At 49.9% G+C, this 27,616-nt stretch overlaps 3 protein-coding genes across 3 annotated transcripts; 2 read left to right on the top strand and 1 right to left on the bottom strand.

Moving 5' to 3' along the window:
- Nucleotides 1–1,875: 1,875 nt before the first annotated feature.
- On the top strand, nt 1,876–10,208 carry PRELID3B (PRELI domain containing 3B). The gene is made up of 6 exons (XM_082742987.1): nt 1,876–2,094; nt 5,920–6,088; nt 7,316–7,405; nt 7,838–7,908; nt 8,025–8,127; nt 9,994–10,208. The coding sequence occupies exons 1-6, from the start codon at nt 2,063–2,065 to the stop codon at nt 10,111–10,113; spliced, it is 585 nt and encodes a 194-aa protein (XP_082599113.1). The 5' UTR covers nt 1,876–2,062; the 3' UTR covers nt 10,114–10,208.
- A 2,150-nt stretch (nt 10,209–12,358) lies between these two features.
- Nucleotides 12,359–15,858, top strand: ATP5F1E (ATP synthase F1 subunit epsilon). Its single transcript, XM_082742988.1, has 3 exons — nt 12,359–12,634; nt 14,124–14,250; nt 15,711–15,858. Exons 1-2 carry the CDS (start codon nt 12,603–12,605, stop codon nt 14,245–14,247), a joined length of 156 nt encoding a protein of 51 aa, XP_082599114.1. The 5' UTR covers nt 12,359–12,602; the 3' UTR covers nt 14,248–14,250; nt 15,711–15,858.
- A 1,871-nt stretch (nt 15,859–17,729) lies between these two features.
- On the bottom strand, nt 17,730–25,065 carry TUBB1 (tubulin beta 1 class VI). Its single transcript, XM_082742982.1, has 4 exons — nt 24,822–25,065; nt 21,237–21,345; nt 20,672–20,782; nt 17,730–20,564 (listed from the first exon to the last, which is right to left on the bottom strand). The coding sequence occupies exons 1-4, from the start codon at nt 24,876–24,878 to the stop codon at nt 19,468–19,470; spliced, it is 1,374 nt and encodes a 457-aa protein (XP_082599108.1). The 5' UTR covers nt 24,879–25,065; the 3' UTR covers nt 17,730–19,467.
- Nucleotides 25,066–27,616: the final 2,551 nt, after the last annotated feature.

The following is a 27,616-nucleotide window of genomic DNA, read 5'->3' as shown; positions in this document are numbered from 1 at the left end:
AGCTGTAGCAAGTAAAATGACTAGACTGATACAGTATGAGCGGGGGACAGGTGTCATTTCATTTTCATGACTTCGAAGAACAGAAATCTTGAACTAGAGGGAAGAACCGCGTTCTCTAAAATAAACAGAATAGGAATCCTGGATGGTGAACAGCTTCACGGAGCTCCAGGAATAGCAGAGGACAGGCTGTACTGTGCTGCCGGGTCTTGAACCAGTGTTTTACACACCCGGCAACATTAACTTTGCGTCTTAATCAAGGCTGAGCCGCTCTCAGCCGCCTTAAAAGCATTACCTCCCCAAGAATTCCCTCCAACTTCCACAGGGCTTTTTTTTTTTTAAGTCCTAGGTACCACAAATTGCACTTAGCAACTACCCAACCATATTATTTCCTTCCTGCCTCATGTAATTTTTCTGTTTTTCTATATAAAGGACTTCAGCTATTTTTAAAAAATTATCCTTCCTCCTAAATTAACCTGGCTGCTATTTGTTTTTAACAATCAGAGGAGCTAGGAACAAGAATGAGGCAGTGTCTCTAACTGGCTTCTAAGTAACCAGAGGTAAAGATTTTGTTCCATAGCCATCACTTAAAATGGCAAATTGTTCTGCTAGGGACAGGGACAGGAGGGGGAGGAGGCAAGGGAGGGCTTAACTTGAAAGCTAGGCCCTGCACTTTGTCCACTGGGCCAGGCTAACCTGCATACGGTGTCACGTGGCGTTCCTGCCTGCCCCTCAGTTCTTAGTCATTCGCTCACTTACGCAGCCAATAATTATGTAGGCGCCGCAGTCATTGAACAAGTCTGGCAAGAGCCTCACCCTTGAGGGCTTGCATTCTTGTAGAAGTTAAAACAGATAAATATGTGATTTCAGTAATTCATTCATTCCACAAATAATTTTATTTTTCAATAAAGAATCACTGAACCTTTACTATTTAGCAGGTACTGAAAATCATTTATTGGGCAAACAGGAAAGATCCTTGCCTTCAGGGACGTACATTCAAGTGGAAGTTAAACAAGTAAGAATCTCAGAGAGTGATGCCTGCTAAGAAAAAAATGCAGTGGGATGTTGTGATGGAAGATCTAGAAATTGGAGGATGGCTAAGGAGGAGTGATGGGGGGAGCTCGCTCTCAGGGGTGACATCTACGAACTCAGGGCCATGTTTTCCCTTCTGTTCCAACTAGTACCCAAGCTTCCTAAATACACCCTTCATTCAGGCATTGGTCACACAGCCTGGTGTTAGTTTCTGCGTGTCTATGTCTTCCACCCACCCAGGGTCGTAACTGCTGGGAGGGAAGAGGAATGAGCACTGAGCTGGTTGGCTGGCTGGTTGGATGACTTCGGGGTCCCCACAGTCCAGGTTGAGACAGGAGGTGGCTGGCTGGTTGGCTGGTTGGTTGGATGACCTGGCGACGCCCACCATCTCAACAGAGACAGGCGGTGGCTGGTTGGTTGATGACTTGGGGCCTCCGCAGTCCGGGTAGAGACGGGCGGTGGCCAGTTGGTTGGTCCCTTGGATAAATTTGGGGACCCACAGTCCATGATCAGAGTTGTAGGAATGTTCTAAGGAGGCGCCATGAACATCTGCTCAACTACACAGCACAGTACTGTCCGTGTAGGCGGGCCTACAGGCCTGGCAGCGCAAGGGAACTAGCACGCGAGCAAAGCCTGGCCAGTTCGCCCAGGAACCCTCTGGGCCCGACCCAACTCTGTGCAGAGGTCAGCGCTCCCGGCACCGCCCGCGAGGGGGCGGGCAGCCGGCCGCGTGCCGCGCCTGCGCAGCACAGCGCCCACGCCGGCGGCCCCGGGCGCTGCCCCGGAACTGCGCCGGCGCGTTGCGCCCGGCGCTAAGGGGCGGGGTTTCGTTGCGCCGCGCGCTAGGCTGGGGCAAAACCCGGGCCGGGATAGGGCGTGGGGCAGCGCGTCGGGACGTCCCTCGCGTCGGGCCCGACGGCGCGTGCGCGCTGCGCGGCCGACGGGGTGTCTGGGGGGCGGGGCGGGGGCAAGTGTGGCTTTTCCGCCTTATTGTCCCCTAGCGCCGGCGGGACACCGCGCAGGCTGCGGCACCATGAAGATCTGGACTTCAGAGCACGTCTTTGAGTGAGTTTGGGGCGTGGCACGCGTCGGCGATGCGCACGGGCGGTTCGGGCCCGGCGTGGTGGCGAGGCCGGGGCGCCCCTCAGGAAGCTTCCCGGCATCGGGCCCAGTGGCGGGGGGAGCTGGGCCTGAGTCCCACGGGGCCCGGGTGGGCGGGGACTCGAGGGCTGCGACCCCCGCGGTGGGCAGAGCTCGGGACTTCCGGCCTCGCCGCCGCCCGGGCCGGGAGGGCGTCCGGACGCGGGTACTGACGGGCCGGCCCCGGGGAGGTCCCGGGCTGGTGGGGGCCTCGCCCGGCACGAGGTCCTCGACTGCACCCGGGGTTGACGGGCGCCTGGGGCGCCTCCCGGCCGTGCCGAAGCCGGTGGGACGGGCACCCGCGGATTCGAGCAGGGAGCGTGGGCGCTGTCGGGAGTCGGGCCGCCCCGCCGCCCCGGGGGAGCTCGGGCGACCGGGACGCGAACCTCTCCCGGCAGTTCGTGACCTGAGGAGCCGAGCCTTGTGGCAGTGGGAGTCCAGGGTCCCGCGCCGGCTCCCGCAGACCGAGTGACCTTGGGCTGCCCGTCGTGGGAGACGCGGAAGGCGGTGGTGCGGGCGCCCGAGCGGGGCTTCGCGGCCGCGCTCCGGCACACCTGTCGGTCGGAGGGTTCTTGGTGACACCGCTGTCCTGACGGCTGGCTGGCGGCGGCCGAGCCCCGCGGGGTCCGTGGTTGCGGAGGCGAACGAGCGCGTGTCAGCGGCCGGGTCTCGTCTCATCCTCGCGTGACCTCGCGGGGGACGCACCGCCGCCCTCCCCGCCCGCCGCTGATTCGCGGGGTCCCCCGGCGCCGGGCTCCGCGGCGACGGACGGCTGAGCCGGTTTCCGCGCCGCGCGCCCTGCTCCGCCCATCCTGCCGGTGCCACACCGCTCTGATTTCCGTAGCTTTGCAGGGTGTTTTCGCGTCGCCGTCCGACTGTCTGAACCCGGGTCCCTGGCGCAGTTGGAAACCCTGCGTCCTTGGTGACTCGGACTCGTGCCAGAGCCCCCGGGCCCGGGGCGGTGTGGAACGTTAAGGTCGGGGGAAGGTTCCTTTGCGCCGCAGTGCTCAGAGTCTCCGAGGCCGTCGTCCCCGGGCCGTCTTTGGCGACAGTCTGGGCGCTCGGGCTCGGGCTCGGGGACGGCTTCTCCTGGCCGTCCGCTCCGCGTGTCCGCGCTTCAGAAGTTCCCTGAACTTGCATCTCCTTTTTCTGCCTCCCCTAAGGCGCTTCTCCTGCTGCTCTCTCTCCAGTGTGCCCTCGTCCCCTTCAGCGTCCGTGTGCGGGGCATTCTGGTAGTGACCTTCTTGTCTGGAATGTCGTCAGTGATTCTTCATCGTTTTGCCACAGACCTCTCTGAGATCCCGTGAAAGCTCTGGGATCCTCCTCTCCGGAGATCCAGACAAATGCTGCACGTGCCCTGGGAGGCAGCCCTGGTCCCCATGGCCCCCCAGTCCTCTGGGCTTTTCGGTCAGGATTTCAGCTGGTACACGCGAACTTAGGGCGCCCGGAAATTACCCTGGGCTGCAGCCTCTCTCAGATCCGTGTTTTCAGGTCTTTTTATTTATTTATTTATTTTTTTTAAGATTTTATTTATTTGACAGAGAGAGAGAGAGATCACAAGTAGGCAGAGAGGCAGAGAGAGAGGAGGAAGCAGGCTCCCCGCTAAGCAGAGAGTCCGATGCGGGGCTCAATCCCACAACCCGAAGATCATGACCTGAGCCAAAGGCAGAGGCTTAACCCACTGAGCCACCCAGGTGCCCCCGTGTTTTCAGGTCTTAACCAGACATCTCTGCTCACATGCCCTGTGGGCTCCTCAAACCCCGTCCTGGAATGGAAGTGACCATCTCCCCTCACAAATCTTACTGTTGCCAAGTGTTTCCTAAGGACATGGCTGTCTACAGTATCAAAGTCCTCATTCTCTGCCTTACCCATACACATTCAGCACGTCCTTCTGGGACTCCATATAGTCGGCATCCAGGTGAAGCCATTCATTGGTTCCTTCCACAAGTAGGAATGCCCACGGTGTGCCGCAGTCTTCTCTGATCGGTTACACCGGGAGATTAATCAAGACGTTGTTGCTGCCTGGCTGGAGTTAAGTATACCTAAATGTCCACCTCCCTCATCTTACAGCTGAGGATACTGGGCAGGTGGAGTCTTCTGAGTATCTTTGGTGTCCTTCTGAGTATCTTCTAGTGTAGGGTCTTTTCACACATGATTACATCGGAAGGGTTCAGATTAATTGCTAGAAGACTCTTGGCATGCGTCCTTTGTAATGTTTGAGCTAATTATGTTTCATAAAGCAGTCTTAGTTCAAGTTAACGCAACACCAGTGTTTTCAAGTTGGCTCAGAGGAGAGAAGGACTGTGTTACAAATAATACACACCCACCCCGAAGCCACGTGCAATTATTAATTTTTTAGAGGGGATGAGGGGAAGAGATAAGCGCAAGGAAGCCAGCGAACTAGTGGATGACTAGATGGAGACAGGGACAGGGTTCATCTGATTTTCATTTTAGATAGTTGCCTTGGTTACAGTATGAGTGCTCGGCCTGTGTCACTTCTATTTGTGGAGAGTGTTTAGATTTACGGAGTAGCTCCCTTACGTACCTGCATTGATTGCTGAATAAGGCTCGAGATTAAAAACTGAATGAGGTTCATTTATATAATAGCAAAAATGAAAGCATTAAAAATAATGTCGCTGGTTGTCCACAGTTCTGGGAAATGAATGGTGTTGAGATTGTCCCTCTATTGGCAAGAAGTAGTTGTTGGGCTTAGTCCTCTGAGAAGTTGAACTGGATTAATGGCCTACCTATTTTGCTTTTAGAAAAATAAGTAATGCTGTGTGGTTTATCGGTAAGTGTGGTTTGAAACATTCTCTCCAGATCTCTTTTCTCCTTTCAACGAAGACGAGCGCAGATCGGGTGGCGTCAGACCACAGGCGGGCTCAGTCACCTCCAATACTCATTGTCCTTAATAAGGGGCTCTTTTGAAAAGGATGGCTTTTGTACCAGCATCTTATTCACACAAGTTGTGAAGTGAACAAATGTACATCACATGGGCTTTTTCAAGAAGATAATTTTAAGAGAGAACATGACAAAAGAGTATATTAGAAGCGCCTTAAAATCACTTCATGGTATTGAGTGACCTTTTCAAAACAAATCAGAATCACTCCTTTGGGGAGAGCAATGGATAAAGATTGACTGGAGGGGCCACTGTTATTTATTACCATAATATAGAAAATATATATTTTTAATTTACTTTTTTCAACTTTTTTCAAATTATTAAATTTGATTTAGTATTTAAATCAATAATACTTTGGATCTTTTTGTAATTCCTAGAAGAATTTACAATGCCCATAAGTTCTTTTACTTTCGTTACATCTTTATAGCTTTATGGAATTGGGGCCGGACATAGTAATAACAATTTTTTTCTGCTTGTTTTCATAGAACATATTTTTTTTTAATGCATTTTTGTGAATTAGTGATTCTTAGAAACAAAATTTACATGTGAAAGTGAACTTGGGTAAATAGGAAAGATTGTTTAAGAAACTCTAATGCGTTATAGGCTATTTATATCTTTATAGACCTCAGTTGTACCATACAGCCTGTGTGCTGGGAAAATACTGAATTCTGTACATATTCAAAATGGAAATTGAGCTCCCCAAATCATCTTTTAGTCAGTGTTTCAGAAAATAATTTTCCCTAGTTAAATTAATTAAACTTCAACTGTAAAGAATGATTTGATGGGTTATAAAAACAGTTTAATTTATATGCATATTTTTCAAATGCTTGGTTTTTGGTTCCTGTCGGCAGCCACCCGTGGGAAACCGTTACGACAGCCGCAATGCAGAAATACCCAAACCCTATGAACCCGAGCGTGGTTGGGGTTGATGTGCTGGACAGACACGTGGATCCTTCTGGAAAGCTGCATAGCCATAGACTTCTCAGCACAGAGTGGGGACTGCCTTCCATTGTGAAATCTGTAAGTGTGTCTTTATTCCTGTGGAAATGTGACTGCTGGAGAGAAGTTTTCTAAACCACATTATAATTTCAAATAGGTTGTGGGAGCCGATTCTGAATGTCATTTTTGCATCAGTTCAAATTGTATTATAATAAACTTGAGTTATGAGTGTATAATGAATTGGAAATATTATTACAGTCTTCATGAAGGCGCCTGATAAAACCTTCTGAAGGAAGCCAGCTAATGCTCTGTAATCTAAAGGGAGTTCTGTTCTGCTTTTCCTGCTTTTGCCAGCCACTTCAGACCAGTAGTAAGATCTGGAAGCCATGGGATGGTGGCGATGGTTAGCTGACAGTGGCTGTGGTCAGTGATGGGTCATGACGCTAAGTGAGGAGCGTGTTCTTGGGCTCTGCTGTGCCAAAGTTGTTCCAAGGTCTGAGACTCCTCCCTATACATTTAAAGACAGGAATTCTATTCCGTTACATGGGAGCAGGCTTTAATGAGCCAATTTAACCAGCAAGAAACTGGAGTGCCAGATGATTACAGTGTGAAAGGACTCTGGTATGATAAGCAGACTCAGTTTTCTTTCTCCTTGGGGAAGGTGCGTCCACTCAGAAAACTAAAGGACACATTTTTCAGCAGGAATGTCCTGATTTCCTTCCTTTTCACAAACCACTGTGTGAGACGGGGGACACCGAAATGAGCAAGGTTGGGAGGTTGGCTGGGGTTCAGGCACAGGAGCGACGCTGGGTGGGATGCATTCCCTTCCTTCATGAGGTGGCTGATTTTCTGTCTGGAGAGCGAGGCCGCAACAGCCTCTCCGTCAAGACTGCTCTAGGAAAATACTGACGTACTCTTGAGCTCTCCTTTCTCCGGATGCCATGTTTACCCGAATATTCTGCTTTCCACATTTCAGGCTCCGGGCTCCATTGTCACACCTTGGCGGTTTCAGGATACGTTTTATCCTGCACACCTTCTCCCCCGGGCTGCGCACCTTCTCCCCGGGCTGGTCGCTCACTGCCTCTGGGAAGGGTTTTTGTATCTGGCAGTCTCGTCTCATTCGTGGTGTATGAATTCTTGTCACCCTCAAATGGGCCTCCTTTCTGACCTTTGATTCCTCCTGCTTTTTTTACGAAACAGACTTTTTGGTTCAAGATATTAACACATTTTTACCTTCATACAAGATATTGATACACTTGTTAAGAAATCCCTCTTCCTCTGATTACTAATTGTGAATGTTTTATTTAGCTCATTGGTGCTGCAAGAACTAAAACATACGTGCAAGAACATTCTGTAGTTGATCCTGTAGAGAAGACAATGGAACTTAAATCTACTAATGTAAGTGTGGGCTCCCTTTTGTTTTTATTTTAAACTAGAAGCTTAATTTTTTTTTCTCCTTTATAGTTGATGTACAGGTGAATATAGGCTCTTCAGCGTAGCTTAAGAAATCAGTGGTGATATGCTGTATTTTTCTTTCCAGCTCCTCTCTGGAGCAGTGAGGCCACTTCTTGTATCTAGGGAACAGCACCCAATAAAATGCATTTGGGATCATGTGCATATTACTGCTGTCATGCTTTGGTTATATGTATTATTTTTATAATAAAAAGGAAGCAGTGAATAGTGAAATTTAAGTTCTGTATTTGCAGTAATATCAAAGTGATTTATTTGTTATTTGTTTATTTACCTAGCAAGATTTTTGGTTTGTGAATTAATTTGCAAATGCTTTTCATTGTGGTTTCTAAAATGATTTGTTTTGTTTTCATTCTGTAGATTTCATTTACAAATATGGTTTCAGTAGATGAGAGACTTATATACAAACCACATCCTCAGGACCCAGAAAAGTGAGTAAAAAAATGTTTTGAAAAACTTACAGGGTGTTTTAGGTTTTTTTTAATCAGATATTTCTTTTAAAAAATGAAAGGTCATTCTGAAATTGTGTGAATGGGTTCTGTTCCAGAACTGTTCTGACTCAAGAAGCCATAATCACTGTGAAAGGAGTCAGTCTCAGCAGTTACCTTGAAGGACTCATGGCAAGTACGATATCTTCAAATGCTAATAAAGTAAGTCAGACTGCTCCCTAATGGTTCCTCCTGGGTTTCTTATCTTAAAAGAGCTTAGTGCTGAACGTGTGTGTCCTGGCAAACTGACTCTCAGCCACAGTGCACTGAGAACCCATCTAGGCTGTTTCTTGCACTGGCTTTGCAGTGTAGCACCCCGGGATTTGTGCACAAGCCGTAACTCTTACCAGCCTTCCAACTTGGACAATTAAGTTAACCTTTCTGTGCATCAGTTTCCCATCTGTGAAGTGGAGATCAGTTAGCCATCTTAGTAGTTGGGCTGGTAACTCTCATGAAGAGTAAATGAGATAACACACGCAATGTATGTGCCCAGGGCCTAGCACGTCAGAAGTGCTTGGTGATAGTCATTGCCACTGTTTAAAACACCAGTTTTCAACCTTTTCCATTATCCTCTCTGCCCTGCAACCCTCAGTTTTGTTTTAGGCATTTTTTATTCTTAACAACCACCATGAAAAGTATATTTAACACCATGAAAAGTTTTTAACACCATGGATAGATGGATGAAAGGATGAGGGTACTGTGTGCATAAGGAGAGTGAGCTGTTTTCACCTCTCCCCACCCCCAGCTAATTTTGCCCCTTGGAGAACGCATAATTTAAAACAATTTAAGTTTAGAGAAAGAGATTCTTAATGCACTCTATGATAACACATGTTTAATGTAATCAGTCATTCAGCAGCCAAAAGATGCTTAGAGATGCCATCTCTGTACAGACAAAGTGCTGGGCTAGACAAGGGACACAGCAGGGAACACTGCCCTCATGGTATGAAGAAGGCAACTTTTTTTTTTTTTTTTTTTTAAGATTTTATTTATTTGACACAGAAAGAGAGTGATCACAAGTAGGCAGAGAGGCAGGCAGAAGAGAGAGAGGGGGGAGCAGGGTGTCTGCTAAGCAGAGAGCCCGATGCAGGGGCCGATCCCAGGACCCTGAGATCATGACCTGAGCCGAGGGCAGAGACTTAACCCACTGAGCCACCCAGGCACCCCATAAGAAGGCAACATTAATTACATCATTAGAAAAGGAAAAGTAGGGGCGTGTGGGTGGCTCAGTGGGTTAAGCGTCTGCCTTCCGTTCAGGTCCAGATCCCAGGGTCCTGGGATCAAGCCCTGCATTGGACTTCCTACTTGGTGGGAAGCCTGCTGCTTCTCCCTCCCCCTCTCCCTCTGCCTGCCATTCCCCCTGCTTGTGTGCTGTCTCTCTCTCTCTGTCAAATAATAAGTAAAATCTTTTTTTAAAAAAAAACAGGAAAGGAAAAGTTCACAGAGATACAAGTATTTTTTGAGTGTTCTGTTGAGTGCTGAATGAGGGGCATGTTGGTTGTTAAGGGTGTGCCCGGAAGCCTCTCCAGCACAGGGGCTGCATATGCAAAGGCCCTGAGAGAGGAAGCAGGAAATGCTCCTTCCTCAAGGACTTGCATGAAGCACCAGGAGAGAACAGTTGAAGAGGAAGTTAGGGACGGCATCTTCCAGGGCCTCAAACAGGACTTTGCTTTAAAATAAGGGACAAAAAAAAAACCACCCCAAAACCAAAAAACTGGGTTTGACCTTTTGATTCCCCCCAAAAGGGATCACTCTAATCAGAAATGAAATGGTCACGATCATTGAATTATAGATTATTTTGAGAACATCTTTTGTGTGTGAAATAAAAATGAGTTTATAGATCAATTTCCAGTTGCCCAAGGCATTCGATATTTGGTAAGTCATATTAAAGAGAAAACAAGGACAGAAACCGTCCATTCTGGCGAGGTCTAGTTATACTTGTATATGCTCCTTGTTACTTCCTGATGTGCATTTATTTGATATGTGCTTTGCTCTCACTTGGTAACAATAGATGTGTTGGTTTTTTTTAAGGGCCGAGAAGCAATGGAATGGGTGATACATAAATTAAATGCTGAGATTGAAGAATTGACGGCTTCGGCGCGGGGCAGCATAAGGACACCGATGGCAGCGGCGGCATTTGTAGAGAAATGAGCATGAAAGTCAGTACCCGACGTCCGCCCCCCAGGTCTCTGCAAACTGGCTCTGTATTTATTTGTTATTTAAAAAATAAAACCGTATTTTAGGTAGTAGAGTTTTTTTTGTTTTGTTTTGTTTTTGCTTTTGTTTTGTTTTTAAATAAGCCTAAGAAAAGCTGTAGGACTTCTGATTAAAACAAAGAAGGTTCAGGGTCTCTAAATAAGCGGGATCATTGTTGGAAATGACCAGCTGATTTTGAGGATTCCAGTATTTATGTGAAAATTTAACAATTTTTGAAAAGTACTTAGAATATCATATTGCCATATTAAATCTCCTTTAAGGTAGAAATGGAAAGCTTTTCATGCATTGGAACTCTACCTGGCTTTGGACCAACCCCAGAAAAAAGCAGAGCCACCTAAACACCTACAATTGCCCTGCTGTGGTAAGCTGCAAGAACTTGCATGAGGAAATGCTCTGTAAAAGGAGAAATTCTAGTTTGAGAAAACATATTAATTTGTATAAAATAACTTGCCCTTCTATAAACCACCATTAAGAACCACAGTGTTTTTTGTTTTGGTACTTAAATGACATTTTTGGAAATGAAAATTATCAGTAAAATAATACATGCCTCCAACAAACAAGCAAAAAAGGATTTTAGCCTGTTAAAAGAGTACTGTATTAATTTACCAAAGTTTTGTAACTTAGGAAAGGTATTACCTTCCTTGGATTTGTACTTTATGACTTAGTATGCTATACCGTGGGCTGGTGATGTTCACTGAAAAAATAAAGTCATTACCGGAATTTTGCAGCACTCTAAACTTAAACAGAAGAACAGCTGTTCACATCTTTTAGCATTTCACATTTGCCTAACTTATAAATTGCCATGTGTCAAAATCATGGCTCTGTAATTGCTAAAGCATGATATGTCAGGTTATTTGAATATAATTACTTTGTGAAGTAATTGTGACCACAAAACATCTTTTTCACATGAAGAGCTGTACGTCATTTGAAATTACTCAAACGATGTCTTTCTGAAGCATAAATCCCAGGTACTTAGTGTTTTTAATAATACAGTGCAACTGCGGGGGATGGGGGCGGTGGGGAAGAAAAAAGGAATAATAATGAGAAGAAAAGCGTTGACCTAAACCAACCACTATGTGAATTGCTTTGCAGCTTTTATTTGTGGGAAATCAATTTTGGATGCTAAGGGGCAGCTGCAGTCTGGAAAACAATCCAGTACATGTATTTCATATTTTGTAGCGGCAGTTATGGACCAGGAAAGACTGTCTTTGATACTTGCAGTTGTTGCACACGGAGTATTTTTTGTTAAAAGGTGATTAGCTCTTGCCTTTATCTTACCGTGCTCATGTAATATACCCTTCAGGTTTCCTGTAAAGGAAACCAGTTAGTATATATACATAAACCAGAGAAATGGTATAGCAAACTATTTAAAAATTAGTGTTTTTCTACTTAAAATGTTGTTTAGCTTAAGACTTCCTAGGACATTTGTAGAAGCAACTTCAATCCAATAAGGTTTTTGATTATTTTTTGTAACCGGAGATGGTTTTTACAAATAACATTTCAATTAAACAAAAGATAGCAAAATATTGATCTTTGATTAAAAAAGTTGCTTTGTATAATTTCTGTGAATTATACTTGTTCTGAAAAAGGTGTAATGGCCTAATGATAAAAAGATTTCTAAACAAATATTTATCTTGTTTGATTTTTTTTTATCCTGTTGTAATGATAAAATTCTAGGCATTTTCATTTTCCAGTGTAGTGAAGTAACTGATAGTTTGAAACCTCCGTAGCCGCAAGCAGATGTCTTTGGGGGACTGAACAGGTTACACTCGGCCTGTGGGGCGTCTGACCCCACCCAGCACTAACCGTGGGAGTTAGGTGGCTAGTTTCTGAAAACTTGCTGTAACGATGCGTTCCCTGCCCTCAGCTTCTGGGTGCACACGCGCCCCCCGCCCCCGCCCGTGCCGCCCAGTCCAGGCCGTCGCACGTCGCGGGTGACCCTGGAGGCCCGCGCGCTGCCTGGGCCGGCTTTGCCGTTGCCCGCTGCCCCTCGGGGGAGGGGGCCAAGTGCTCCCCGCCGACGCCGGGGCGCGGCCATGACCTCGGGCTGCGGGGACAACCCTGCCCCGCCCGGCCCCCAGCTGCCCCCTCGCCCCGCCGGGGCTACTACGGAAGCCCGAGGGGCACACGCTCGGGGCCGCCGCGGAGCCAATCGGTGGGCGCGGCCGGCCGGCCCGCGCGGGGATTGGTACCCGAGGCCCCCGCCGCCCGCCCCCATTGGCTCCCGGCGTCGGGGCGATTCCGCGGCGGGGCAGCAGGGGCTGCTCGGGAGGGCGGGCGGGGCAAGAGGCGGCGAGATTGGCAGGTCCGGAGTCCCGCCTCTTCCGGTTCCCAGGCCTGACCTTCCTGCCGCTGGGCTGTGCGCCGAGCCGACATTGAGGCGTCCTCGTGATTCGACCCCACGCGCCCACCCTCGCGACATCATGGTGGCCTACTGGCGACAGGCTGGACTCAGGTAGACCCGCTCCTCGGGGCTGCGGGGAGCCCGCGGCGCGGCCCGGGGTCGGAGGTCACGCCGCGCGCGGCGGGGGTCGGGGCCGGGGAGCGCGGACCCAAGATGGCGGCGCACGGCCGGGTGGGGGCGGGGGCGCCTCGAGAGCGCGGCGCGTGGGCGGCGGGCCCGGCACCTGCGTGCCCCCACCCCCGGCCTCGACCGGGCGCCGGAGCCCCGGGGCTGCGCCCTGCACGCGTGACCCCGGCCCGGGCCTGCGTGTCCCGCACCCACGCGTTGTTACTGCCGTCGGGCCGCCCTCCCGGTGAGAGGGCCGCGGCCCTCGGCGCACGGCACACCGGGCAGTGGGGCCCCTCGGAAGCTCACGCGTGGAACCCGTCTGGAGACGCGACCTCCAGGGACGGGGGAGCCGTGGACGCCGCCCTCACACCTGGTGGCTTCGTGCAGCCCCTGGGCCATGCGCCTCGGCTTGGGGCGCTCCCCGCGTGACCTGACGACGGTCGCCCCTTCGTGGGGTCGAGCACAGTTTCGTCCGGGTGGAAGGTGGACGGGCGGGGATCAGGGACCATTTCCTAAGCACCTACTCGGACAGGTGTGGCGGCCCTGCCCGACCGTCCTGCCGGCCGTCGGTGGGGCAGCATCAGCGCCCGGTTTCCCCCTCTGCGTCTGCAGGTGCATGAAGTAGTGGAAAAGGTGGAGCAGCCTGGAAGGGCAGCCCAATTAGTCAGCACCCCGGGAGGCACTGGAACGCCTGCCTCTGGCCCAAAAAAACAAATCTGAAACATGAGAAAATAGACAGTAGTACGTCCCACCCCCTTCCTGTTTTCAGAAAGTGTAAAAAGTAAGCTGACATTTTTTGGAAAATGAGATGTTGATGGGGAGTCCATCTACCAAACAGGAAGCAGGCTGTTAGATATTTTATTAGAATTAAGGACTTTTTGGTTTTATTTAGAAACCTTGATTGGGAAGTGTCTTCAATAGCGGACTTGGGAAACAAAGTCCAGTATTTTCAAGAAAACCTTTAAATAATCAGAACTGTTGAATTCAAAGTAGTTCTTTCTTAATTATATATATTTTACCTTGTAAGAATAGTATGAGGAAAAAATTTTAAGTAGAGAAATTTTAATATTATTATTATTATTATACTTACAGCTTCTCATAACATTTGGTCTCGTGCTGTGGGATTTTTAAGAATCACTGAGAGTCTTTTATTTTAAATTAACATGTATGAAAGAGAAAAGATGGTATCAAAAAGAAAAACAAAAGACGACCCATTCTAATACCTGCTCACACTTTGGTACATTTTTTCTGGCCTTTTTCTCTCTGTAGATCGCTTCTGGCATTTGTCATTTTTAAATCCAGTTCCACGGTAATGTACAATCAAACCAAAATTTAAACTATGGAAAAAGAAAAAAGCAAAACAAAACTAGTAACAATGACCAGCCTCGCTGGATTATTGATAATTAATTTGATATCTTTCATTCCCTCCCAGCTACATCCGGTACTCCCAGATCTGTGCAAAAGCAGTGAGAGATGCACTGAAGGCCGAGTTCAAAGCAAATGCTGAGAAGACTTCTGGCAGCACCGTAAAAATTGTGAAACTGAAAAAAGAGTAATCTGTAAGTTACTGATGTGTTAGAAGCTTGCACCTTAAGTTCATAGAGCACTTTTAAAACGAAGCAGTTTTAGTTTTGAATTCTGTCCATTTTTTGGTCAGTCAGTACATTCAGATGTTAGTGGGTGGTGACTTACAGCATACAGGTGATAGGAGTCTTGTGGCATCAGAAAGGAATCTCGTTTCAGGCCCCGACAAGCAGAAGTGATTGGCACAGTGACGTTCAGCTCATTAGCAGTGCTTAGGTGGAGAGCCATCTTACTTTAATTAAACCAGTGTCATTTGTCTGCACAACATCCAGTAATTCGGAGGATAAACTCCCCACTTTTTGTCACTGCCGTCGGAGTCCCTCAGCGGTTCCGGGGCATGACAAACTGCGGTTCTTTGTATCTGCATTTCCCCCACATCTGCTAATGTTCTCACAAATGACTGCTTCCTGAGCGTGAGGGCTAGAAGCATAGGCAAGGGTCCTGCGATTTTATCAAGCAGGAACATCTGCAAGACCCTGCAGTGATAACTGCTTCTGCTAAATTTATGGTTCCTTCCCAGGGCTTGGTTCATTTTACTTCTCCAGAGATGGGAGCCAAGTAGAGTTACGTCCTGTGCAGTAGAAGAGTTCTGTCCAGTAGATCAGTTCTGACTCCGTGCTCCCAACTACTAAAGTGATTTGATCTCTGAGCCTCTTTCTTGACATTGTTATTTCAAAAGAGAAGCAAGGCAAAAAACTAGAGAGGTGTTTTCCAGATTTCATTTTCCTGTTTTGTTTTTAAAAAAAAAAAAAAGGCGTCCGACCTGCAGAGATAAGGAACTGTGATCAGTATGGATCCTTCAGCAGCTCGTGGATATGAGCAGTTCTGCTCATTGGAGCTGTCTCCCCTAAGCACTTTTCATTTCCAGTTTGAATTAGTAAATATTTTATTATGAGTCTGAAGATGCGGTGTTTTGAATGTATCCCTTTTTCTAGAGGCACTCTAAGTAATGAGACCTGGTTTTACGTTGGGTGGTTTTGTTTTAACACTGAGCTGGCTGAGAAAATCACTGAGCAGCCTGCAGCGGAGCCAAGCCCAACTCCACATCGAGCTCCTTCGACCTTGTGATGTCCTTGGGGTCAGGATGTAGTATCCCACTCCAGTAAACAACACAAAACTGCCCTCCGCATGTCCTGCAGGGGATGCTCCCGCCCCTGGAGCACAGGGGACTTTGAGTGTTTTCAAAAAGCAGACTAGTTTCTTTATTGCCCAGAGAGTACTTGGTTCGACTTAGAAGAGAAGTTCCTGTTCAGCTAAGGCCATGCACGTGAAACAGCAGTTTTTACAGCCAAGAGTCAAGGGTCAGCATCAGCCATGTGAAGTGACGCCAAAGATCGATTACACAGTTGGTGACAGGGAAGTCATTGCCATGTTCATGTTGGATTTTTAAGAAAACACAAAGGACTAGCAATTGTTGAATTTTCTTTCGTCCTAGATACTGGGTAAAGCTTGAAATGCTACATTTTCCAAGGTGAAGATGCGTTGGTCCATGTTACGACAGACTGAAAACAATCTCCCTGCATGGAAAAAAGATCCTTGTCTTGTTCTAGATTGACAATGCCAATAAATTAAAATATGGTTCACTCTTGCGATTGGTTTTTGTTTTCCTTTGGACTTTCTCTTCACGGGAGCTGTCTGCACCTGCTGGATTTAGGACCTTGGGAACTGCCCTTTCTTAAGGTTGGGGGAAGCAGGTTTAATATCTGGTGAGCAGAGGGAAATAGCAAAGATGCTTTAAATGTGTCAGGATAGAAAGTTCTCTTTTTCCATATCATTTGACAAAATTAGCCTCGCGTTGAGGCTCTCAGTGTCCCTTATCTTCAACTCGCAGAAGTGGCGGGTGGCTTATTACCCGCGGCCTGGCTCTCCCACGCAGCTGGCTTAGCTATTTGCCTAAATGACAATAATTACCAAAAGCATAGATTAGAAGAAAAAAATAGTAGATTGCGGTCTTCATTTTTTATTGTACACTTAAAACCTGTGGAGAAGAACTACTAATGTGTTTCAGCAAGAAATGTGCTTCATTGTTTTGTAAATGAGTCTCTGTCCTGAGTGCACTCCCCGTGGGAGGTGGGACACAGGCCGAGCCGCCCAGTACCTTGCTTCTGGAGCTGACAGCCCAGCTGAAGTCCAGGCTTCAAGACTTCGGCCTGCATGTCTCGGGCATGAGGATGGCAGCGGCCCCATGGTGTTTGCACAGTGACTCTCTTCCTTAAATGCTCAGGCGTGAAGACTTGTTGCAAGTGTTTTGTTTTTATCTTCCTTTGAAACTTGGAAGCACTCCGCTGAGTAAGACACCCACTGCAGAGTTAGCTGCTGGATCTGAGCTGTTCTGGAGAACGGAGAAATCAATTTGAACGGGAAGTTTTCAGCTCCATACCAGCACCAGTTCTCCCCTTGGTACTTAGGCCAACAATAAGTTTGGGGGTCCCGAGCAGTGCCGCAGTGCCTTGCTGCGGAGGTGCCCGAGAGAATGTCTTTGTTCTCAGCCTCCTGCAGGCGATTTCCTGCCCCGGGACACTTGACCTGGAGGTTTTATTTAATTCTTGGCCCAGAACAGGCAAGGAGGAGCGCCTGGATGGAGTCTGAGAGCCAGGCCACTGGGCAGTAGCCACTTGAGGGCCCCCGCGGGAGCTCTTTGCCTGGGCCGGTCTGCTATTCTAAAGTCAGGGCTCCTCGGCCGTGGGCACCGCGGTCTGCCTGATCAAGGTACTAGGAAGGATCTTTCATTACAGGGATAGGAATCGATGAATCTCAAGGCTGTCAGGCCTTTTTCATAGACGAACAAAGCTGATGGGCAAAGGGCTGAATTCTTTGCAGCTGGTAACTAGAGAGAAGTCACGGACGGCAGATCGGGTAATTAAGGTGAGACTTAGGGCCACGGCTGGTGATGGGGAAAGGGTACAGCAGCTAAATAAAAGGCACGTTCACTGCCCAGCAGAGATGGTTTGAGCCTCTCTCTCTGCTTAAAAATCCCGAACTGATACTGGGAGAAAGTAAACTTCCCAGTAACGAGGCCTTCTGGTCACCTGGCAAGACTACTGTGTCCAGACACGACCAGGGGACCCTGACCAGACCCGGCTCTGGGTATTGCACTAACTAGTTGGGTGATTTTTGAGGGATTATTAATCTCTGCTCGTGCAGGGTCCTTGTGTGTGAAGTGAAGGAACTGGACAAGCTCTGAGATTCTGATCCCGTGTCACTGAGACCAGTGTCACCATGGCAACCATACCGCTAAAGGAATAGGCTCAAAATCTGAGGGGACAGATTTCTCTTGGTTTCTAGTGGGTTTTTTTGTTTGTGTGTGTGCGTTCTACTTCTACCATACAAAAGAGTAGGATGGTGAGATACATTTTGAAATATTTTTAACTACTCAAATTAATCAGTCTGGGTTGTTAGGCTCCAAGAAAAGGAATTTATTTGGTCTGAAATAAAGCAATTTAGCCATTTAAAATTGAATTTCCTTGTACTTTAATGATTACTATTGAGCAAACAAAAATCTTGACAGCAATATAAATCAGCTGGGTTTTTTTAATTTACATCTGTATCCTTCCTTGTATCCATTTGATTGCCTTTTTAGATTTGAGAAGGAAAGTGCTAGAGGAAGCGTGTGTAAATTCTTATAACATCAAAGGTCATAAGTCTTTTTAGCTTTTGAGAAATTATGAACTTCAAACTGAGTATATAGTTACATTTTCTTAATAAATCTTTTGCTTTTAGTGCTTGAGCCACAAGAAAAAACTGTTTAAAACTTTTTTCTAAAGTGTAAATAGAAGGCATGTCACGATGCCGACAGCAGGACCTCGTTTTGTCTCTATGTATTTTCGTCACTTCACACCATGCACACGTGGCGTGACGTTTCTCGAATGAGCAGCCAGTGTCTCCATCGTCCTGCTTCCTTGCTGCAGATTACAAACCCGAATCCGGGAGACGAGCACCTAGTTGCCCGCAAGTAAATATTTCCTGTAGGGAGGGTCAGACCCTCTTCCCATTGCCGGCTGCCCACGGATCAATGGTAATTCTAGAAGGCCATTAAGACTCTTATGGCCCTGGAAGGCATGGCTGTGCGTATGTCAGAAATAGGTAAACCGTAATTAGAAAGTTATGGACGATTTGATTACACTCCTGTGTATCTGGTCCTGTCGTAATGTGAGCAGATTAAACTCGGGTAATGGTCAAAGCTGTGTCATCATGCGAACATTTATGGCAACTTCTGCAAATTAATTTGAATTGTAAAAGCTCCCTAATGAGACAGCGTCCTCCGTGAGGAGGAAGGACACTGCGGCACTGCGGTGGCCGCGGAATCTCTGCATGCGAATCGTTGCCCAGCGCACCAGTGCCCTTTCCCAAAGAGCTGAGGCTACCCAGTGCTTCCAGGTGTTTATGAATGAAAGTGAAAAGGGCATTTTGAAAGAGTCTACAAGGAAAACTGAAAATGGTGATTAATGAATTCCCAGAATCCAACACCCTTTAGAAACAGTATCTACAGTACGCAAACGTCTATGTTAAAAGCTGGCTATTCAGAAATAAAGAGCAGAGGATCAGGCTTGGTGACTTTAGGGCATCATGGGTGGGGGCAGGGGTGGCCAGGTATTTTGGTGAAAAGTACTGCCACTTTTTCTTTTTCCAACTCCTTTTCCCTTTCCAGTTAGTTCGCTGACGTGCCCACAAGGTCTACACGATTCACTAGTGGCTGCTGACTCTCACTTGCCTCGGCCGCACACCTCCCCAGGTACCACTCAGTCACCTGGCTCTCAGGAGGCCAGCCAGCACGGGGAGGTGGGATGCTGGGCAGCGCACTCGACGGAAGCTGGGGAATGACTCAGCGAAGGTGCCAGGGTGCTCAGCGGCAGGAGAGGGTGGAGAGTGCGGCAGCACGGCGGCTTGCACCCTGCACCCACGTCCTCTTGATGCCACGCACAGCGCTGGGCGCGCAGTAACTGCCGGAGCAGCTCCGCTAAACTAAGGCGCTGTGCTTCGATATATACGCATTTTGCTAATTAAAAAAACCAGTTAGTAGAGCGTGCAGCGCATAGCGAAGTCTTTGAAGGTTAGCGAATGCCTGAAGGCCCCCAGCGCCCCCAGCTCCCTCCCGGGTCCGGTCCCTGCGCCCCGCGTGCGTGCGACCCCGGGACACCGGGTGTTCGCGGTGCACCCCGTGGGGAGCCCGCGGGCCGGGGCCGCTGCCGACCTCACAGGGCCCCGCGAGGCTCGTGCGGCGCATCTTCCGGCTCCATCTCCGCCTCCCCCGCGAGCTCCCCGTCGTCCTCCGGACCGGCGCTGGCGTCCTGCAGTTGCTGGTACTCCGACACCAGGTCGCGGATGTCGCTCTCGGCCTCGGCGAACTCGCCCACGTCCATGCCCTCGCTGGTGTACCAGTGCACGAACGCCCTCCGCCGGAACATGGCCGAGAAGCGCTCCGCCACGCGGCCCAGCAGCTCCTGCACCGCCGTGCTGTTGCCGATGAACGTGGCGGCCATGCTCAGCCCCGGGGGCGGGATGTCGCACACGGCCACCTTGACGTTGTTGGGGATCCACTCCACAAAGCAGCCGCTGTGCCGCGTCTGCACGCCGAGCATCTGCTCGTCCACCTCCCTGGTGGACATGCGGCCGCGGAAGATGCAGGCCACGGTCAGGTAGCGGCCGCGGCGCGGGTCGCAGGCGGCCATGGCGTTGCGCGCGTCGAACACCTGCTGCGTGAGCTCGGCCACGGTGAGCGCGCGGTACTGCCGGCCGCCGCGGCTGGTGAGCGGCGCGAAGCCGGGCGTGAAGAAGTGCAGGCGCGGGAAGGGCACCATGTTCACGGCCAGCTTGCGCAGGTCGGCGTTGAGCTGGCCCGGGAAGCGCAGCGACGTGGTGACGCCGCTCATGGTCAGGGACACCAGGTGGTTGAGGTCGCCGTAGCTGGGCGCGGCCAGCTTGAGCGTGCGCAGGCAGATGTCGTAGAGCGCCTCGTTGTCGATGCAGAAGCAGGCGTCGGCGTGCTGCGCCAGCGGCGGCAGGGACAGCGCGGCGTTGTAGGGCTCCACCACCGTGTCGGACACCTTGGGCGACGGCAGCACGCTGAAGGCGTTCACGATGCGGTCGGGGAAGTCCTCGCGGATCCGGCCCAGCAGCAGCGTGCCCATCCCGGAGCCCGTGCCGCCGCCCAGCGAGTGCACCAGCTGGAAGCCCTGCAGGCAGTCGCAGGCCTCGCTGGCGCTGCGCACGGCGTCCAGCACGCGCTCGGCCAGCTCGGCGCCCTCCGTGTAGTGGCCTTTCGCCCAGTTGTTGCCGGCCCCAGAGTTACCTGCGCCGAGGGAGGCCGCTTACCGGGCTGGTGGGGGCGGGGGAAGGGGGGCACCCCTAGGAGGCCCCCGCCCCTCCCCCCGGGGCACCCCCGCCGGGACAGCCTACCGTAGATGAAGCTGTCCGGATGGAAGAGAGCTCCCAGTTTGCTGGATCGGATGCTGTCCATCGTCCCGGGCTCCAGGTCCACCAGCAGCGCCCGCGGCACATACTTCTTACCTGTGTAGAAAAGTAGGAAGAAGTCAGCAAGCCGGTGTTTTTCTAGAAGTTAATGTTTCATCAAAACAGAACCTTATGATCCCTGTCGGGAGAAAGCTATTTCTAGAAGAAAGACATCTGAAGTAATACCCTCGACCCCAACCAGTGCACAGATCTATAAGATACTTTGGAAATACGTTATCCATCATTTTCAATGCTGCCGTGTTGTCTCGCCAATGACCGAGATCCTGCCTCTGCTCGGAGTGATGCCGGTTTTCATTCAAGATTGTCATCCAAAAGGAAGGTTGGTGCTTGGGCAGCGGGGGTTAAGACATGTGTCTAAACCACTCCGTGCCTTCTTCCCCGGACCCTTGCCCCACACCGGCCCGAGGACCCGCCCGTCTTAGGATCCCGCTATGCCTCCTGGACCTCACCCCGCCTGGGCTCCCGGGGCCGGCAGAGCACCGCGTCCTACCATGGGCCTCGTTGTAGTACACGCTGATCCTCTCCAGCTGCAAAGCACAGTCCCCGCAGTAGCTCCCGGCCACGTCGATCCCGTGCTCCTCGCCAATCACCTCCCAGAACTGAAAGCAGCAGGAGGGGAGGTCCGTGTCCGGAGGGACCCCAGAAAGGGGCAGGAGGGGACCCGTGAGCCAGCGGATTGACGGGAGCGACAGGCAGGGAGGGCTGCCGGGCCTGCCCGGAGGGGTCCCTCTGACCTCCCCTTCCCCAGACGTGCCTTCAAGCCCGATTTGTCAGTGCCCGCTCCGCGGGGTAACTTGCTCTGGCTGCCACTAAACGTGAACATGAAGACTGTGTTTTATACCTACCTGAACGCCTTAAATAAAATGCCAACACTTCAAATATTAAATTGGATTTTGCTCCTACTAAATGGAGGCCGTGGTAGACATTAAAGCTGTCGTTTTACAGCTCACATCAGACCGGGTATCTCTAATTTCACCTTCTAGTGCTTCAAGCTAGTAAAGTATAGATCCCATTAAATGAAAACAGGCTGAATTCTTATCTGATCTCACAATAATAACTCCTTCACTTGGGGATTTATTTTCATGCAGTTTTCCAAAAAGCCCATAATAACTAGGACATCCGGGCCCAGGTTTTAGCCATGTGCGTTTTTCATGATCAGGTTGGCACACAAGTCCAGATGATACACAGCTCTTCCAACTGTTTGAAACATATGACAATTTTAATCACACATACAGTATTTATTAATATAGCGGTGTGCAGAGCTCTTAGCATGGAAACAGTTTCTGAGATGGCCCCTTTCATTGCCCTAGAGAAGGACATATTCAAGTGCAATGAAAATATATTCATTTATGTTAAAATCCCCCAGGGTGTTTTCCCAGCCATATCTTAGAAGTGATGGCCCTGCTCTGGCCATGGTCTCGTTAACCAGACTCTATTTTATAGAAAATTACCAGCACTGTTCAGGATCTGAAAGAATAAATAAATTTGGGGCGCCTGCGTGTTTCAGTTGTTAAATGTCTGCCTTCAGCTCAGGTCTTGATCCCAGGGTCCTGAGATCGAGCCCCGCATCGGGCTCCCTGCTCCGCACCTCTCCCACTCCCCACGCTTGTGTTGCCTCTCTCACTGCGTCTTCTATCAAGTGAATAAATAAAATCTTTTTTTTAAAATAAAGAACAAATAAGTTCTCTAACACTGCAAACTGAATGTCTCTCACAGTTCTTAGGGCCCCAAATAATAAGTCACCAGGGCTCTCAGGACCAGACAACAGGATGCCGGAGGAAAAGCTAAGAGCCTATCTGGACGCTGCACTTCCTGGCCCGCGCCTCCTCCAGATTATCTCCCCACTTCAGAGTGCCGGGGCTGCTGCCCCCCGCTTTGCGCTGTGTTCCACTTAGGAACATCTCGTCACCGCAGCACAGAAAGACAGCAACTTCTTTTCAAGCAGTGATATTCTTTGCCCCAGGTCTTAAACACCTCGTTTTAGTTTTTTAGACTAGTTTTTCAAAGCTGCCTTATTCCCAGTAGCTGAAAGTTGGAACAACCCACGTGTCCACTGACAGATGCGCGGATAGACAAAGTGTGGCCTCTCCTCGCAATGGACTGTTACTCAGCCGTGAAAAGGACGGGCATCTGGACACAGGCCGTGGTGTGGCTGAGCCCTGAGGACGTGATGCTCAGTGACACAAGCCAGACATAGAAGGGCAGACACTGTGTGATGTCACTTCTATGAGGCCCCTAGGAGAGTTCAGATTCGGGGGTCCCTGGGTGGCTAAGTAGGTTGGGCATTTGACTGTTGATTTGGGCTCAGGTCATGATCTTGGGGTCATGGGACAGAGCCCCGTGTGGGGCTCTGGGCTGGACGTGGAGCCTGCTGGAGTTTCTCTCTCCCTCTGCCTTTCCCCCCACAGCCCCAACTTCCACTCATACTCTCTAAATAAGTAAATAAATTTTTTAAAAATTCAAATTCTTAGACAGTAGAAGGATGGGTGCTAAGGGCTATGTGTGTCGGGGGGAATGGAGGATTACTATTTAATGGGGACAGTTTCAATTTTGTAAAAGGAAAGGCATTTTGGAGACTGGATGCAGAACATTGTGAAGATACTTAACAGTGTTGAACTATATGCTAAAAAATGATGAAGACGATGAACTGTAAGCTGTAGTTTCACCACAATTTTTAAAATTTAATTTTTTAAAGACTTAACTATTGGGGTGCCTGGGTGGCTCAGTGGGTTAAAGACTCTGCCCTCAGTTCAGGTCGTGATCCCAGGGTCCTGGGATCGAGCCCCACGTCGGGCTCTCTGCTCAGCAGGGAGTCTGCTCCCTCTTCTCTCTCTGCCTACTTGTGATCTCTTTCTGTCAAATAAGTAAATTAAATCTTAAAAAAAAAAAAAAACTTTAAAAAAATTTAACTGTTAACTTTAACTTTAATGAAATTTAACGCAATTAAAACTTTTTAAAGATTTATTTATTTGTTTGTTTGTATTTATTTACTTTAGAGAGTGAGAGTCGGAGGGGGCAGAGGGAAAGAAGGTTTCAAGCAGATTCCCTGCCGAGCGCAGAGCCCCACATAGGGCTCCATCTCATGACCCATGAGATCATGACGTGAGTCAAAACCCAGAGCCAGATGCTCACCAACTGAGCCCCCCGGGCGCCCCAGTGCAACTGCATTTTTAATGCTGTTCCTACTAGTGAAAGTAATTTTGAAATGGCAAAGGGAACCATCAGATGGCTGTTAACGCAGTACAAGTATGTAAAACTAGGGTTGACATTTGGGTAGGAGATCTGTTGGGCTGTGTCATCTCTCAGTGTCAGCCACTGAATCCGGCACCATGTACAAAAATTTGGGTGGGGAGGAGACACACTCATATATATTCCAGAGAGCTCATTTTCATTATTTTGACAACTACACCCTAAAACGTTTAGGGTTAGCTCTTTCGTCTCTGATAGCTTACTGAGTGGGACAGATGTGGATCTCTTCAAACTTTGTAACACAAACAAGGGAGGGGATGGAAAGGCATCTCAGCGATATCATGTAAAAAGTTGCCCAGTAGGGGTGCCTGGGTGGCTCAGGTCATGATCCCAGGGTCCTGGGATCGAGCCCCACATCGGGCTCTCTGCTCAGCAGAGAGTCTGCTTCCTCCTCTCTCTCTCTCTCTCTCTCTCTCTCTCTCTCTGCCTGCCTCTCTGCCTACTTGTGATCTCTCTCTGTCAAATAAATAAATAAAATATTTTTTTAAAAAAAGTTGCCCAACAAACTTTAGGAAACTGTTTTGGGACAAACTACCACCTTTAGATATGAACGTTCGTTGCTAAGGTTGTGAAAGTAAGCAAGGCTCCCCCAGACGTGGCCTAAGTGGCGTGGCGGTAAAATTGACATGAATTCAGTTAACCCTTGTAGCCTGTGCTACCTCCTGCGTCTCCTTCACCGTGGCCATCGGTCAACAAAGCCAAGTGTTCAGCAAGTGCATGTGATCTCCTGGGCTGGCTGCCCTCCCTGCTGACTGCGGATGTGTTCTTAGTTGGCTACCCCCAGGGACCTTAAGAAAGCTAGTCCTAGTAATCAAACTTTCCTTACCTTGGCTCCAATCTGGTTCCCGCACTGGCCGATCTGAATATGTACAATTTCACGCATCCTTGCGTCCAAGTGTAAGGTCTTCACAAACCGTCAGTCTCTGGGAGAGCCGCCCTTGGCCGGTGGGAGCCCAACTCGACTCTGGTCACTGCAGTGATGGGACCAGCTGAGCAAGCTGGCCCCAGTGTAACTGACCCAAGGGTGTGTCCACCACCCAGAGGCCCAGCCTCTACTCTCTTATGCTCTCTGCCCGTCACCCTGGTGAAGGGGGTGTCTCTTCCTTTCCCAATACAGATTATTGCCTAGTCACTTCCTAGACTTCAAGACCGAAGACTGCCTTTATGCACAGAGCCTGGAGGTCTCACACCAGGTGCGGGCCAGGCTGTGGCAGACTCTGGGCTCCAGCACCGGCTCGAGACTCCCAGATGATGGGGCTTGTGGCGTGACAACCAAGCCACAGCTCCCAGCTCATGGGGTGACAGGACCACCTCCAGAGGGCTCTCCCTGAGCCAGCCAGTTGTATTCTTAGGAATCCTCTGTCTAAACCCCCTGCGTGACGGATGAGGCCATGACATTCCAAAGCATGAAGTGACCTCCTAGTCACACAGCCTGTGAGACATCCCTCCCACTTTAGACCCGGCCATGGCTCCCGTGTCTTCAGCTCTGTTTCCTGAGGGGGGGTCTCACGGTCACTGGCAGCACGGAGCTGTCCTTTGGGCGAACATGGGTGGACAATTTTTATTTTTATGTTGTCTACTTTCATGTTAATAGGAAAAAAATAATTAGTATTTATAATAGTAAAATGGTAATGAGAGAACGCTTCCTTTGAACTTGGCCAAAGTTGTAAAGGCACGTGTGATTCTTCAGCCTTTGGAAAGAAAACTGTCAAGAGACAGAATCTCAAGTCCATGTCTCACCATCAAGGACTTTCCCAAAGCGGCCCCACACTTCCCCTCCAGCCCCTTTCCCGCACTTTGCTCCTCAGAAAGCCGGTGTCGTCAGAGCCCCCGATGCCTCCACTCTGGGCCGCCCACAGGTTTGGAGCCACCTGCATGCACCTTCGCACCACCGTGGCTCTCTCCCTGCCCTATGTGCCAATTCTGCTCTTCCAGAAACAGAGTTTCTGCCCAGGCCAGGACCTCTTCCCGGAAGCCCCGGGACAGCGGGCCGCCACCCCAACAGGCTTCTCCAAGCCTCTCTCCAGTGTTTGCCAAGCTCCCTGGGCCCCCACCCTCAGAACAGCTCCAGATAGGGACCTGCCGTGTGCCGAGCACACACTGGAAGCCAGGGATATGGAAATGAAGGAGACTGATGGGGACATGGGCCCCCAGGGTGTGGGTTCAAAGGCACTCGGACCTGAGTCCCTGGGTGCTCCCCCTGACTCTGACCGAACGGACGGGTGATGGCGGCTGAGAGGTCCGCGCTGCCCATCATCCCCGTGAATGACAGGCAGCTCCTAAACCCGGTGCACTTTCCCACAGGCCTGGTGAGGCCCAGGATGGGAGGTCAGTGATCAGGCCCAGAAAGTCACTAAGTGCTCTGTAGTAGTAGCCTTTTTACTGGAAAAGAGCCTCCACTTTTCCCAAAGGAGTTCAGGCAGAGAGAGAAAGGCGCTGGAGTGTTCCCTGCAGGAGAAAACCAACGTGGGGAGGAAGGACTTTGTCCCGTGGGCGCCAGCCCAGGGCTGCTCCTGTCCACTGTCCAGTGACCTCATGGGCCACATGCAGAACAAGAGCTCCACGTGACCCTGGGTCGGGGACACAACCAGGGTAGGAGTTGTTGCATGGGACATGACCAAGACAGCTGCGAAATTTGAGTATAGGTTTTGTGGATTAAATAATCACATTGTATCCACATCGTATTTCCTGAATTTGATCATGGCTGGGCTACACAAGTGGAAATTCTTGTTTTCAAGAGATAGTAGGAAATATTCAGGGTCAAAAGTCCCCTTGCCCGCGGCTCGCTGGCCAACCGTTGGGCAAGAGCAGTAACGATGTGATGAATGTGGAGAGGCAGGGTAAGCGAATGCGGCAAAATGTTAACAATTGGTGCATCTTTGCAAACACAGTGCAAGGCTGAGACTCTTGCAACATCTCTGAGTTTGGAATGTTTTTCTTCTCCAATCTGAATGACCACATGATTACACCTGCTTCTGGTCCAAACCCCCAACCCCACGCCACCCCCCCCACCACCTTAAAGAGAAGAAAGTGTCAATTCAAAAGGAAGAAATGTGCATGTACCTAGCAGGATTTTTTTTCACAAGTTAAATAAATAACATACACAGAATAAACCTTTCCGCTTCCATGACAGTCACCCCCCCCAACCCACCCCTACCTCCGCCTTTTTGCTCTTCCCTCTGACCCCTCACCTGCCCTCCCACCCACCCCCATTCCCCGGCTTGTCAGATGCCAAACTCCAGGGCAGCCCCTCTGCTGTGCCCCACGAGCCCAGGTTCGCCCGCAGCAGCATCCCGGGTGGGAGCCCCGGGCTGGCGCTAGAACCTAGTTTACAGCTACCACATGGGGCTTCCCGGGTTTGCTAATTACGAATCCTCACGCCTTCGCTCCCTGAGGCCCGGGAGCTGCCCGTGTCCTTTCACCTTTACGTCCCCAAAGCGCCCGATACAGGAGAGGGCCTCGGGGGATTGTTGGGTGCGCACCCGCAGCTGCGCCGGGCCGAGCAGCCTTGCTCAGGTTGGCAAGTTTTCTTAAAGCCAAGAATGTATTTATTCACGAGTGTGCCCTGACGTGGCGGGGGGCGGGGGGGGGGGGTGTGCAGGGTGCCTGGGGACTTTTTTC

This window comes from Mustela nivalis (genome assembly GCF_964662115.1).
Source record: "Mustela nivalis genome assembly, chromosome: 8".
Lineage (NCBI taxonomy): Eukaryota > Metazoa > Chordata > Mammalia > Carnivora > Mustelidae > Mustela > Mustela nivalis.
Note: the sequence above shows the minus strand (reverse complement) of the source record. Positions and strands in the feature narration are given on the sequence as shown.